The following is a 14,205-nucleotide window of genomic DNA, read 5'->3' on the forward strand; positions in this document are numbered from 1 at the left end:
CCAAAGGCTGCAAAAACAGCAATATTATGCAAGTATTGGGAGAGGGAAGGAAAAACCATCTCACTGCCCCATATCAAGCGTGAGGAACAGCAGTGCAGAGGGATGGGATGGGTTACACCACAGGAAAGCAAAAAAAAACCTCACAGCAGAGCCAAGTCCCAATTCCCAGCTCAGGACCTCACCACAGCCTATTCTGTGCTTTCTATTTTCTGTTAACAAAGGAAACAGTATTTCCCTGGATTTCAGTCCCCAGTGACAGTGCCGGATTTGCTGCCCAGTTATGAAATATTCCAGGAGTGGGAAGAGCAGATGAAGCTCCAGTGAGTCATAAGCAGACAGTGCCTCATTGTGAAACCTGCACCATGAGGATCATGTTCAGCCTCCCGAGGCTGCCTCAGCTAGTGAGGCCAGACCCAAAATGCCTTGGGTCTTCCCATGAAGTTCCAGGCTTTGGGGTTTGTGTGTTCATTTTGGTTTGTTGTTTGTGTTTTGGGGTGTCTTTTTTGGGGGGTGGGGGGGGTTGGTGTGTGTTATTTTGTTGTTTGTTTGGGGGTTTTATTTTGTTTCATTTGGAGTTGTTTTGGGTTTTGTTTGGTTGTGGGTTGTTGTTTTTTTGTTGGTCTTGTGCCTTCCCCCCACCCCCCAATTTTTTAAGGATGGTAACTTGGGGCTGTTAAGCCAGCCTTGACAAGAATAAAAGTCAGACACCTCCTCAATACAACCTTCATCACAGAATGGATTGAGCTGGAAGCAACCTTTAGAGGACACCTAGCACAACCCCCCTGCAGTGAGCAGCTCTGTGGTGACAGGTTGGACTTGATGATCTTTGAGGTCTTTTCCAACCTTGTTGATTCTATGATCTTTGAGGTCTCTTCCAACCCTGGTGATACTGTGATTGTCAACTAGAGCAGGTTGCTCAGAGAGAAAAAAACAACCTGTCATGAATATTTCCAGGCATGGGACACCTACCCACCTCTCTGGGTGACCTGGGCCAGTGTTTCACCACTCAACATGAAATATTGCTTCCTCCTCCCTAGTTTGAATCTCCCTCTTTTAGTTGCAAACCACCACCCCTTGTCCTGCTAAAAAGTCTGTCTCCATCTTTCTTATTGGTCCCTTTAAGCACTGAAAGGGCACAACGAAGGTCTCCCTGGAGCCTTGCCTCCTCCAGGCTGAACAATCCCAACTCTCTCCTCCTGCCCTCACAACACTGTTGTGGTCTCCTCCAGCTCCCCTCCAGCAGGTCCATATCTTTCCTGCGTAGAGGACCCCAGAGTTGGACCCAGCACTGCTTCTGAGGTCTCAGCTAACACCTGAGCAGTCAGGGCACTGCACAGAGCCCCTGAGCTTTCAAAGCCCTGGCTGAGGGGAGGGGTGATCCAACACCCAGAATTGTTTAGCAGAGGTGAGGTAACTTCACAAGCACACAGCTTGGGATTGGTATCTAGCCACCACAGGCACAAAACAGGGTTTCTCTCACCCACTACCCCCTCACCCCCTCACTTTCTGACTCCAGGCATGGGGTGGTGAGGCAGGGCAGCCTCCCTGGTGCACAGCACAATGAAAGCTGGAGAAGGCAGCATGGAATTTTCCTTAGCTCCCCCACAGGCATTTTGCTCTCTTTATTTTCTGCCTGCTGTCAAGCCAGGAAAACCAAGCCAAGAGTCCTTCTTCTTGGGGCTCTGCTGCAAGTCAGTTCCCAGCAGCCTCCAAGCTTCAGCTCCCTAAGTAAGACAAAACTGCCACCTGAGGAAGTTCTGGATGCATTCTCCCTTTATGTCTTTTTAAAATGCCTTTGCACTGTAGTGCTACTGGGGAAAGGAAGCAGAGATGCCTGGGAGGAAGGAAGGTGCTCTGGGGAGAAGGGGCAGACAGACATCCCCCTGTGAGCTGACACATCCGTGCTTAATACCTTCCCACCAAATCCCTGCAGAAAGCCAAGTGGAAATGAGGGTACTGAGGAAAAGTGAGGAGCTCCTGACAAGGCTGAGGAAGGTGTTGCCAACCAGTGCCCCATTCGCCCAACCCAAGCCCAGCCCTCCTCAGCCGTATCCCATCCCCTTGAGAACACCCACAAGGCATGGACTGTGCTCTTGCCCTGAACCCTTTGGGATTTCTCCCTAGGGAAAGGGCCCCACCTATGGGTGAAGGATCAAAGAGGAGCTCATCCCCATCGTCATGTCCCCCCCACTCTGAAGTTCAGACCAGGTGTGGTAGGTTGAAGGTACAGCCTTAAACTATCACACCAGGGGCTGTAGGGAGAGCATGGAAGAGTCAGGCTTGCTGAAAGTCTGCGAAGGGAGAATAAGGGCAGCTTTGCAGTGTCAGTGTGATCTTACAGTGGGTAAAGGGGAGAAAGCCAGAGGGTCTGGCTAGATCTAAAACTGGTACCCTAGATGGTAGCTGGGGTGGAGATTTGCAGGGAGAAAGGACTGGGGAGGAGTTTAGTGCAAACCCACCTGTTGCATGAAGCAACACAAACAGACCAGACTGCTCAGGCCCTACCTTCTGGTGATTTCTGGTATGTTCAAAATCCAGCATCAAACTCCAGGGCTGTGACCACAGGCACAAGTTGTTGATGGTCAGATCTAGTGTTTTGGGACTCAGGTGTTAAGCAAGAAGAGGGATTGATAAGTGGATGTGTCCCTGAGCTATTTCAGGCTTCATAAGGAGGCAAATCATGATGCACAATTGCCTGTGTCCATCAACCACACAGTCTGAACAGCAAAGTTAGGTGGAGCTTTCTCAGATTAGGGGAACTCCACCCAAAGTGCACTGAGGTATCTCTTAGGTTCAACAATAAGTTAAACAAGAAATCTGACCCAGAAAGCTCTGATGTTGGGATGAGAGGGGAGGAAAGAAGTGCCCTAGACCTGAACTCTGATCCAGTAAATTGTGGAGGGATGATGTGCATGATTCAGTTAACATGGACCCTACAGACAATCTCTGGAACCAAAACTGATTGTTGTCATGCAGAGTAAATGAGAAAAAGAAACTCTGGACCCTGTATTGTGGGGTGGGTGTTGTGGGTTTTTTATTACAGAAGGCCACAAGTGAAGTCCTCTGCACCCTCTCCAAACCATCAGCTCCTTGAAAAACAGCCCATTTGCTGTTCCCTCCCCATCTCTCCCAAGGCACCACAGAGCTCAGCCAAGAGTGACAGACCATGTTGCAGCTCATGGATGACTTACTGGCAAGCAGACACCACCTCCCTCTCTCCAAAGTCCCTAGATACAAAAGACAAAGCAGTGCCTGTACAAGTGTCACCAATCCATGCTGTTTGGCTGATGAACATCATTCCAGGCAGAGAAATACCACAATTTCTACTGGAAGGCAGCAGGAGCAGCTCCCAGCAGCAGAATGCCCTGCTTTGTCCTGAAATGGAGTGCAACCCTCTCACCCTTTGCCATGTTCCCACCCGCCTTCCCGGCTCCCAACCTTCAGCCCTTTCAACACCCACAGTTTTTCCACTCTGCTGTGAAGTGATGAGAAATTCCCTGCCAGAGGACATTGTTCAAATGAGTTATTGAAAAGAAATGCAATTCCTTACTCCAGGCAAACAAGCTCCTTCTTTTCCCCTCAAGGAAGAAGAGGAAGAAGGATAATGGAACAGTCGGGGGGGGGGGGGGGGGGGGGGGAGCCAAACAAAAAAACCCCAAAACTATCCCCAAAGCCTGCTGTAATAATATTAAATAAGAAACCAAAGGAGTTTGGCCAGGAATATTCCAAGTTCAAAAGAATAATTGCTCAGAGAGATTTAAGACTACAGCTGAGTCACTAAAATGAAGAAACCTCTCCTTGTCCATAGAAAGCAAACAAATCTTGGGTCATACAGCAAAGCTTCTGTAAGTCCTTGTTAGAAAGGGAGAAGAAAGAAGCCAAAAGCAATTAATCATAGCCGCAGAAGAAAGGATGAAATCTCTCTAATTACCTACATAGGCTCATCTTTCTGCTTTTGAAGACTAATCCAGCCTTCCTCTTTCACCCTTCACCGAGAGTGCTGCCGCAAAAGGCTCCTATAAATAGCTAATCACCTCTCTCCAGGGGTACACACTCAACCTGTGCCCCCCACCAGCAGCCTTGAAGTGCGTGCTCAGGGAGGGTGGAACACCTGCAGAGAGCAAGGAGAGCTCCTTTTCTCATTCACCTTTAGTAGAGGAGCTGTCATGGAGTTTGCAGACTCTGAGAAGCTGGGGACTCCAGCTGAACTACCGGAGTTATTTTCAAGCTACTTATTTTGTATCCACAGTCTTGATCCAAATGGTCAAGGACTAGAGGACTTGTTCTAAAAACCCCACCCGTACAAATATGAGAACACTTTCCAAATGGTTAATATTGCAAGTGCTTGTGCTGATAAATTCCCCATCCTCAGGCAGGATAAGTTGGCCTGACAACCACCCTGCCCATGTTCTTCACAGCTATGCACACTGTAGGGAGGAATAGACACTGGGGAAGGGCTGTGTATGAAAAGCAAGATCTTCAGTAATTGAGTAAGGTGAAGCCAGCTGGCAAAATTTGGGGCTGTTCAGTCTGCAGAAGAGAAGGCTCTGAGGTGACCTCATTGTGGCCTTCCAGTATCTGAAGGGGGCCTACAGGAAGGCTGGGGAAGGACTTCTCAGGATCTCAGGTAGTGATAGGACTAGGGGGAATGGAATGAAGCTGGAGGTGGGGAGATTCAGGCTGGATGTGAGGAGGAGGTTCTTCACCATGAGAGTGGTGAAACCCTGGAATGGGTTGTCCAGGGAGGTGGTCGAGGCCCCGTCCCTGGGGGTGTTTAAGAGCAGGCTGGATGAGACTCTGGGCAGCCTGATCTAATGTAGGGTGTCCCTGCCCATGGCAGGGGGGTTGGAACTAGATGATCCTTGTGGTCCCTTCCAACCCTGACTGAAACTATGAAAAAATGCTCCTTTAACTGCAACAGACAAAGCCATGGTCCACAGATGAATCCAGGTGCAACTAAAAGTCAACATTTCCTTTGCTTACAGCTTCAGCCAAAGTTTTGGCAAACATGGAGGAAAGTAATACTCTATCAAGAGGAAGAGGAAGGGCTGGAGCTAGTGGCTACAGCTTAGAGCAGGATCTGCCATCCCCCCAAAACCCTGTGCAAATCAGAGCAAGCCATTCCACTTCCCTGGGGTTCCCTCAATAAACAGGGGTTGGGGAAAAAAAAATGTTGCTCCAACAAGGAAAAACAACAACAGAGCAGATCTTTAGGTCAAGTACATCAACACAGCAGAACAATACCAAAATGACATCAGCCGAGGAGCTGAGACTGATTTCTTGTATCCAAACCGCTGCTAACATATGAATAATGCTGTCAACAACAGATGGGGAACGCTGGCCAGCTTTGTGGTGAGGGAGAGAAGAATGCAAAGTGGACAGAAATCTCCAGCTCTGCACTTCCATGACATGGCAGAAATGTTCCTTTTCAAAGAAAGGAGATGGGGTCATTCTTCCAGGAAAGTAAGTGGAAGTGATTATGCAGTGCCAGGTAGGGCTGGAGCCTTCCTGCATTCGTGCCCTCCTGGGGTCTACAAGGAGGGATGGTTATCTGTGGGATCTGTTGAATGCTGGGTTCAGGTTTGGGCCCCTCACTACAAGAAGAACATTGAGGCATTGGAGTGTGCCCAGGGAAGGTCAGTGAAGCTTATTAAGGGTCTAGAGCACAGTAATCATGAGGAGCAGCTAAGGGAACCGAGGCTGTTCAGCCCAGAGAAAAGAAAGCAGAGAAGAGATCTTGTTGCTCTCTACACCTCCCTGGAAGGAGGCTGGAGCCAGGAAGGGGTTGGGCCCTTCTCCCAGGTACGAGGACAAGAGGAATTGGCCACAAGTTGTTTTAAGGGAGGTTTAGGTTGGATATTAGGAACAATTTCTTCCCCAAAAGGGTTGTCAAGCCTGGACCAGGCTGCCCAGGGCAGTGGTGAAGCCCCCACCCTTGAAGGGATTTAAAGACTGTGTAGATATGGTGCAGAGGGACATGGTTTAGTGGTGACCTAGCAGTGCTGGGTTAATGCTTGGACTTGATGGTCTTCTAAGGTCTCTTCCAAACAAGACTATTCTATGATACAGTAACAGGACCAGGGAGCTTCAGGCACATCCATGATGTGACACTCATGCCTTTTCATCCTGGTTGGTGCCACAAGCACAGCCAAGAGTGCTGGGGATGCTTAGGGGCTGCTGTGTGGCTCAGACCTCTCTTCACCTACTCTCAGGGCTGAATTCCTGCTCACCACCAATATCATCCAAAGCACTAAAAAAATCTGTAGATTGGTCCTCTAATCATTGCACAGAAATCTGTCAGAGGACCTGAACTCAGTGTCAAAGCAAAAGTGGGATTTAGCTGCAGTCAAGGTTGCTACAAAATACCCTGAGTAGATTTCTCAACCTGGAGCTGCTGATTCTAAAACAATCAAACCAACCCTCTTCATGTGACTGACCAGAAGGGTCCTGCCAGCACACTGGAGCTTGTCCCCTGGTAGTAGTAATTCCTACCATCCTTTCAGTGGGATGCTTCCTGCAGACAGGCTTCATTTCCCAGCCCTGCTACAGGACAAAAGGGAAACCCCAAACACACCGCCACGGGATGCACCCGGAGCCAGGCACCAACTGCGAGCCGAAGCTGCCCTCCACTGGCTGCGAGGGAAACAGCTCTGCGATGGGAAGATCAAATACTGCACGGCTGTGCAGGTGCAGATCCCTCTCTTGCCCGCTATTACAGGCAACATTCACTGTTCTCTGCCTTATGTTGCAGGCACAAGTCGTAAGAGTCAGAAGCTTTAAAAATAAGCAGCAGCCTGGGGAGTTTGGAAGCGTTATTGTCTGACAGCACCAGGTCCCACCACCCACAAGTCATCCAAGCATCCCTAATGAGCTGAAATGGGAGATTATCTCCTGCTGCTGATTGCTCTCTAAACCAGGGAGTGATGCACACGCTGGAAAGTGAACCTCTCCCAAATTTTTGCTGGATTATAATGCCACCTGAATGCTGATGCTTAAATACGGGCATATAACCAAAGATTAAGCTGAAACACCGAGTCAACCTTCACTGTCAGAGAGTTAACACACAGAAGGGATACAATCATCATATTTGATTAGAAATAATATGTATCAAAACCCCACTCAGCCATCCACATCTGTAAACACTTGAAAATCCTGAATGAGTTAATATTATTTGAGCAACCTGGTGCAGTGGAAACTGTCCCTGCTCACAGCAAGGGGGCCTAGGATGAAATGGTCTTTAAGGTCCTCTCCAACACAACACATTCTACAGTAATTCTATGATTATGTACAGCCCAAGTTTTCCCTTTGTCCAACCATATAACAGCTACAACATGAATCCTCTCAGCCAGCCTTGAGGGTGGTGGACAGCACAGAACAAGCACCAACCACAAAGGAATAGAGGAAAACCTTTCCAAGTGTCAGGCAAGAGGAAGAGAACCCTGAGGTCGTCCCACAGGCTCACAGGATGTTGGGGGTTGGAAGGGACCTCTGAAAATCGAGTCCAACTGCCCTGCCAGAGCAGGGCCATAGAATCCAGCACAGGTTGCACAAGAACACATCCAGATGGGGCTTGAAAGTCTCCTAAGGAGACTCCACAACCTGCAGCAGTTTGTTTGGCCCAACACTGCCAAGGTGCAGCAGTAAATATTTTAAGGGCTGCTTCCTAGGGCAACCAGGTTTAAGTCTTCTACTCAGTTAACCTTTGTGAAGATTTCAGAGGCAAAGTAGCAGCACTGCAGTACCTGAATGCATGTGGACCATGCCCTGCAGGGTCCAGAGAGCAATGCTTGACATTTAACACCATAAAACTGCATGTGCCCCATGCAAAATGCCCAGGTGATGTATTACTATGCACAGCTCACAATGGCAGGACAAGGATCATGAAAAAAAGATTAGTGACATTTGACTTAGGTGCCTGAAGTTCATGAAAATTGATTTTTAAATGAGGACATAGAATAGACCAGGTTGGAAGAGACCTTCAAGATCATCGTGTCCAACCCATCAACCAATCCAACCCACCTAAACAGCTAACCCATGGCACCAAGCACCCCATCAAGTCTCCTCCTGAACACCTCCAATGATGGTGACTCCACCACCTCCTTGGGCAGCACATTCCAATGGGCAATCACTCTCTCTCTATAGAACTTCTCCCTAACATCCAACCTAAACCTCCCCTGGCACAGCCTGAGACTGTGTCCTCTTGTTCTGGTGCTGGCTGCCTGGGAGAAGAGACCATCATCCGCCTGTCTACAACCTCCCTTCAGGCAGTTGTAGAGAGCAATAAGGTCACCCCTGAGTCTCCTCTTCTCCAGGCTAAGCAACCCCAGCTCCCTCAGTCTCTCCTCACAGGGCTTGTGTTGCTGCATAAACAAGAGGAGGTAAGACACAAGCTGGGAAGGTGGCCCTGGGTAGCAGTGGCAGCACAGGCAGCTGCAGGCAGCACAGGCAGGCAGGTTGACTGTGAAACCTTGGAAGACACTACCACTGGCCAGGCACACTGATCTCTGCCAGCACAAGCTGAAAATGAGAGCTTGCCCTAATGATCTTCAACCCCTGTCTATGTTGCAGCGCTCACAAAGGTTGAGAACAAGTTCTTTCCATGCTAACCTGGAACTGCAGAAGCAAGTGTCCATACTGAAAGCAGCAGAATAAAGTAATTGCTCAAAATGTCACAATTTTTTTTTTGTCCCCACCAGAAAAATGCTAAGAAATCTTCCAGAAAGCCACATGCACTACCCTGCTGACAAAGTTCTCTGATACTCCACACCTTTGAAGCTTACTTTACTAATAATGAGCAAGAAAATGAGGCATTTCACTCCTCTTGCAGCAGGAATGTGCTTCATCCTGTTGTGGCAGTGCTAGACCTCTGCACACTTTCCCCACACTGTTCCAAACCTTCTTTCACCTTTCCTAAGGGTCTCACCCTATACTGAGCACTCCTCAAGCACACTAACGATTCTCATCAGTTTCTCACTGCTCCTGATTCTGCTCTTCTTATAAAAGCAATCTTTGCAGTGTGTGCTGCTTTTCATCTCCAAGGAGAAGTCAGCCAGGGTACCAGGTGAGCTCCATTGTTATTTCAACTTGTTCTCAAGTCAATTTAAAAAGAAGTTGAGATTTTTTTCAACAAGGTCTCCTTCAACCCAGCAGGAGTAGCTCTTTGTAGGAGCATGCAAAGGAAACTCTTGAGTTTTGGTGTGATCCTCTACTGCCACCAGCAGTTAAGATACCAGAAGCTGGGAGGGAAGCAAAACTCCCCTCACCAGCTCTCTCCATGGTTGCAACAACACAAGCAGGCTACTCACCCAAATTTGGTGGAGAGGACACCTCCCACAGAAGAGCCAATGATGATGCCTATTCCAAAGCAAAACCCCAGCCTCCCCAAAGCAGCAGCACGCTGGGAAGGAGCAGTCAGATCTGTAATAACCTTCTGAGCACCTGCAGGGGAAAACAAGAGAAAAAGCCCTCAAAATAGGCTTGTCACAGAGTGTGAGCAGCAGATGTATACATTTCTAGGCCACAGCAGCAGTGCATTGCTACAAAATGATCCTTGCAAGCCCAGGGCATGTGTTTGTACACACTGCTAAGTGGAATTGATTCAGTCCATCAGCCATAGGAAATAAAAACACTCAAACCAATCCAACTCTTCTTCACAAGTGGCAAAAAGAGGCTTAACCCTCTATCAGCTTGAGTCCTCCTGTACAGGTTGCATGGACTTCCAGTAGCTAAGGCTTGTTTATGGTTTTTACTAGTAACACCTAGGGAAAGCCAACTGAAGCAGAACAGCTTGGGGGGTGTAATTGAAAGTAGTTTTGTAATCATGTTTTCTTTTGACCAACATGCTCATTTTACTGGGAGAAAGGGAAAAGTTCAGCTATAAAATATCCTGGTTGCAAGAAAGCAGCTGAGAAGTTTGTGGTAACGCTGCTGCTAGCAAGTGTTTGCCACCCACATCTGGGAGCTGAAGGCCAAGGAATTTGCTCAAGATCACACAGGAGATTGGACCTCAGACTGCAGGCTATTAGCCCTGCTTTCCATAATCAATAGACTTGCTGCTTCATGTTCTCATTTCACCCCAGATGACCATCAAATGTTCCTCCTGCCAAGTCTACTGACTTGAGCCTTAGGCTCCAGGTGAGGAGGAAGTTCTTCACAGAGGGAGTTGTTAGCCATTGGGATGTGCTGCCCAGGGAGGTGGTGGAGTCACCGTCCCTGGAGATGTTCAGGAGGGGACTGAACATAATATTTGGTGCCAGGGTTTAGCAGTCATGAGGTGTGGGGGACAGGTTGGACTTGATGATCTCTGAGGTCTTTTCCAGCCTTATTGATTCTATGATTGCCAGCAACATGAGCAACAAAGAGAAAAATCAGGCAATAAAAGCAATTTGGAAAGCCACTTAGCCCTGACTGACCTTACCTGGTAGCCCATGCATGAACAGTGCTGGCAGCTTGGAGAAGAAGAGGAGGGGGATGTTGGTGGAAATGGATGTGAGCAGGAAGAAGACAGTTCCAGACGCACAGGAAAGAATTAAGGCTGCTCGGGTACCAAACTGATCTGCAAACCTGGTACAGAAATGGTGCAAGGCTGTCAGAAGTGGGACTGTTCAGGTCCTTACAAGTGTGACACAGCTAGATGGATGGAGCTGCAGGGCCATCTTCCTTGCATTGAGCCACCATGAGAAGGGCTGATCAGATTCCCAGAAGTGCTCATTCAGAGGAGCATCCAAATTGGGCCCTTAGCATCAGCCCCGTTCTTAGGGATGTGTTTTCTGACAACAGCTGTGCTGGGGGGTTGAGTGTTACTGGGATTAGTTTTAAAATGCATATTATGGTAGTGTCCAAGGGCCTTTAGAGATCCTTGAGGTGCTACACACCATGCACCAGAGGATCCTGTCATGCTCACAGCCTACATCAACAGCACCTCATCCACTGATGACTTTGGTGATCAGTAGCAGGACTGAGAAGAAAAGCTGGCTTCTCTCAGCCTCACTTTAGTCTCCTGTTACTGTTTTCCCTCCCCTACTTTTAGGGCATGCATTCCCCCACCATCAGGTTTTTTTGGGGGGTCATTTACATTTCATTAGCAACAGGAATGTGCCTCCCACGGGGTAGAAAGGCAAAAAACTTCAGTCTTTGCCACTCTTTATTTTGACAGATGAGCTTAGGTGCCCCAGTTCCCAAAGATCCATGCAAATTTAGCTTTGTATGCCACACTGAGATAGCTGCAGTGAGAGTGAGCTGTCGAAATAACACAGCCCTCAGCTATTTCCATTGACAGCTCTACTTCACATCAATAAATACCATCCTTTTTCCCCCATTTTTTAGGTTCCCCAGTCACAAGACATTTCTAAGGTTACACATGGCTATAAAACTTTTGCAGGATTAAGCCATTAGGACCCAGGCTCTGGGGGCTCTGGTAGTTTAAGTCTGTTCCCACTATATTGTTATGCTTGAATGCGTGTCATTAAAACATAGCTAAGGTACTATAAAGGCTGCTCCTATGTTTTGCTATTGCTAATGATAGCATTTATTTTCCCCTTGACCATTTATGAAATCTTCCACCATTCCAACAGGACCATGAACCAGAACTAAATGACTTTTTGCTTTTCTTATTAAAGCATAGAAATGCCTGGCCTTTCTCAGCTATCAAAAAGGGGTCATGAGAATTGTTCTCACTTACCTTCCAAAAATGGGACCTCCCACAAGCTGGAGGACACCAAAGGTTGTCTGGAGGTAGCCAAACCCCAGGGAGTCCAAACCCAGGCTCTTGGCCAAGTACTAAAAACAGAAGAAGAAAACCAAAACAAAACAAAATCCCAACAGGTCAGGGAAATGAAGTATGGTATACTTCTGAATAAAGAGCTGAATGCCTGTGAAGAGAGGACTACAGCTCCAAAGAAGCACTTCCTTCAGTTCCTCACAACCACAGGCAAAAATCTTCCCTGGGTCAGACGTATTTTGCTTAGCAAAGACCAAAAGCCTCCATCCCACACCATCTGCAGGGTAATGTGATCAGGACCATCAGTTTTGCTCTCTTTATCTTTGCAATCCAACACAGCTGAACATGTTTAGCCTCTGATAAAGGGGATGAGCTAGATTTAAATGAGCTTTACTGCCTCCAGGTGCTGCACCTAGCACGGCCCAGGCACCACCCGGGAGACAACTGTGGCAGGGTCTTGGAGCCGTTGTTTAATCAAGCCAGCTGGAGCCAGTGCAAGCACGATGTGGTCTAAACTTTGCCTTTACTTAGAGTCTGGATGGTACACTCACACCCTGAGCTTCCAAAACCCCATACACACACTCTGTAGAGCCACAGTCCTTTGGGGTTGGTTGCTTAAAAAGTGTACCCTCAAGGGACAGCTGTTTCTGATTCAGGTGTTTGTCTTGTGTCATCTACTTAGGGCTGTTTAAAACTCTCAGCCCAGTTCAGCTCCCAGAAGGTATAGAGGTGCCCCAGTCCTTCCCACTGCCTTGGTACATGCTCTGCACCCAGGATCCCAAACCCCTTGTAACTGATTAGTGACTGACAACATTGATCTCCTACAAATAAACTCTCTCTCAGCCTCAGGGCACCACAGGCTCTGCTAGTCTCAGAAGGAGGGAGCAGTTTGTTTCTGGAGGCACAAAACCAGTGGAAAGACCTCCCAGGAGACGTGGGCTCATGTGAGACAGGGTTTGACAGGCATATCATAGATCCAGGAGCTCAAAAGAGCAGGAAAGCTGCCCATCAGAAAAGGACCTGAGGATGTTGCTCAATATGAGCCAGCATGTGCCTGGGTTGCCAGGAAGCCAGCAGCATCCTGGCCTGGATCAGCAAGTGTGACCAGAAGGACCAGGACAGGGATTATCCTCCTGTACTTGGCACTGGTGAGGTTGCACTTTGAGTACTGTGTTCAGCACAAGAAGGACATTGAGGTGCTGGAACCTGTCCAAAGAAGAGCAATGAAGATACTGAAGGGTCTAGAGCACAAGTTCTGTGATGAGCAGCTTGGGGAACTGGGGTTGTTCAATCTGAAGAGGAGGAGGCTGAGGGGAGACTTTTCCTCTCTTGCCTGAAGGATTGTCAAGCCCTGAAACAGGCTGCCCAGGGAAGTGGTGGAGTGACCATCCTTGGAGGTGTTTAAAAGATGTGTAGATGTGGTACTTGGGGACATGGTTTGGTGGTAGTCTTGGCAATGTTAGGTTTATGGTTGGACTTGATGATCTTAAGGGTCCTTTCCCAACCTAAATGATTCTATGAAACCAGACAGTAGAGTCCAGTAAGTGAGAAGCAATGATTCCCACTCTTAGCTGGTTTCCAATGCCCACCTCTGATCTGAAACCTCTGATTTCTGCTGCCTGCTTGTTAGGTCATTCTCCCATGGCATGCAGGAAGATACAAACTACAGCAGCTTCACCCAGGCCTATCAGGCCAGGAAAGGGCTCTGGGTGCTACTGCAGTACAAATAATAAATCAGCTTTTACTACCTGGGCACACCCTCAGCACAGTCACAGCTTGCCTACTAGGTAGGAATTCCTTTTCCACTCTCCTGCTAGAAACTCTCTTCTGACTTTGCTGGAAAACTACATAGCCTGGGGTTGAAGGCAAGATGTGCTGTGAAGCAAGACAATCCATACTCACAGGCATGATTCCCAGCTGCATGAAGACAAAGGTCAGGTCTAGGGCTGTAATCAGGTAGGTAACCAGGATCACTTGTCTCCTCTGGACCTCTCCCAAGTGGTTGCTCTCCTCCAGGGTCTTGCTCTTCATTCCTGAGGCTCCTTCCATACCTGCAGAGTTGGCTTTTGTGCTCATAGTGCTAGTGGAAGGACTTACTGACAGGCTGAAAGATGACACGAAGGTAAGGTGCAGAAGCTGTGTGTACAGTCCAAAGCTTACAGTGTGAAAGCTGCTGAGTCAGTGTGCCAGGGATTTAGTTTTTCCTTGTTTGTTTTGCTTTCTTTGTCTCCTCTTTGCTTGCTTGCCAGGCAAGATCAAAGGTAACCACACATCAAGCCACGGATATCATTCTTCAGCCTTGTCTCAGGTGGGCTCACTGCTTCAGGCACCATCACAACAAAGTCCAGGCTGAGAGTCCCAGTGGGGTGTAAGTGGACATTGCCCCAAACAAGAGCATGTGACAACCTCTTCAAGTCTTTAACTATTTCACTGCTTTCATTCTGCTGGGCCAGAAGAGACTACTGTTTAGTTTCTTCATGAAAGGT

General features: G+C 48.1%; 1 protein-coding gene across 1 annotated transcript in view; it reads right to left on the reverse strand.

Moving 5' to 3' along the window:
- Nucleotides 1-14,098, reverse strand: part of SLC22A18 (solute carrier family 22 member 18) — a 65,218-nt gene extending 51,120 nt beyond the window's left edge. Inside the window, exons 1-4 of the mRNA XM_068148304.1 lie at nucleotides 13,622-14,098; nucleotides 11,681-11,778; nucleotides 10,418-10,563; nucleotides 9,306-9,438 (exon numbers count right to left, since the gene is read on the reverse strand). Of these exons, the coding sequence (XP_068004405.1) occupies nucleotides 9,306-9,438; nucleotides 10,418-10,563; nucleotides 11,681-11,778; nucleotides 13,622-13,795 (551 nt within the window). The 5' untranslated portion in view covers nucleotides 13,796-14,098. The remainder of the gene's footprint in view (nucleotides 1-9,305; nucleotides 9,439-10,417; nucleotides 10,564-11,680; nucleotides 11,779-13,621) is intronic.
- Between the last annotated feature and the right edge of the window lie 107 nt (nucleotides 14,099-14,205).

This window comes from Melanerpes formicivorus, unplaced genomic scaffold, assembly GCF_026170545.1.
Source record: "Melanerpes formicivorus ecotype bairdi unplaced genomic scaffold, bMelFor1.0.p_v2 SCAF_16, whole genome shotgun sequence".
Classification (NCBI taxonomy): domain Eukaryota; kingdom Metazoa; phylum Chordata; class Aves; order Piciformes; family Picidae; genus Melanerpes; species Melanerpes formicivorus.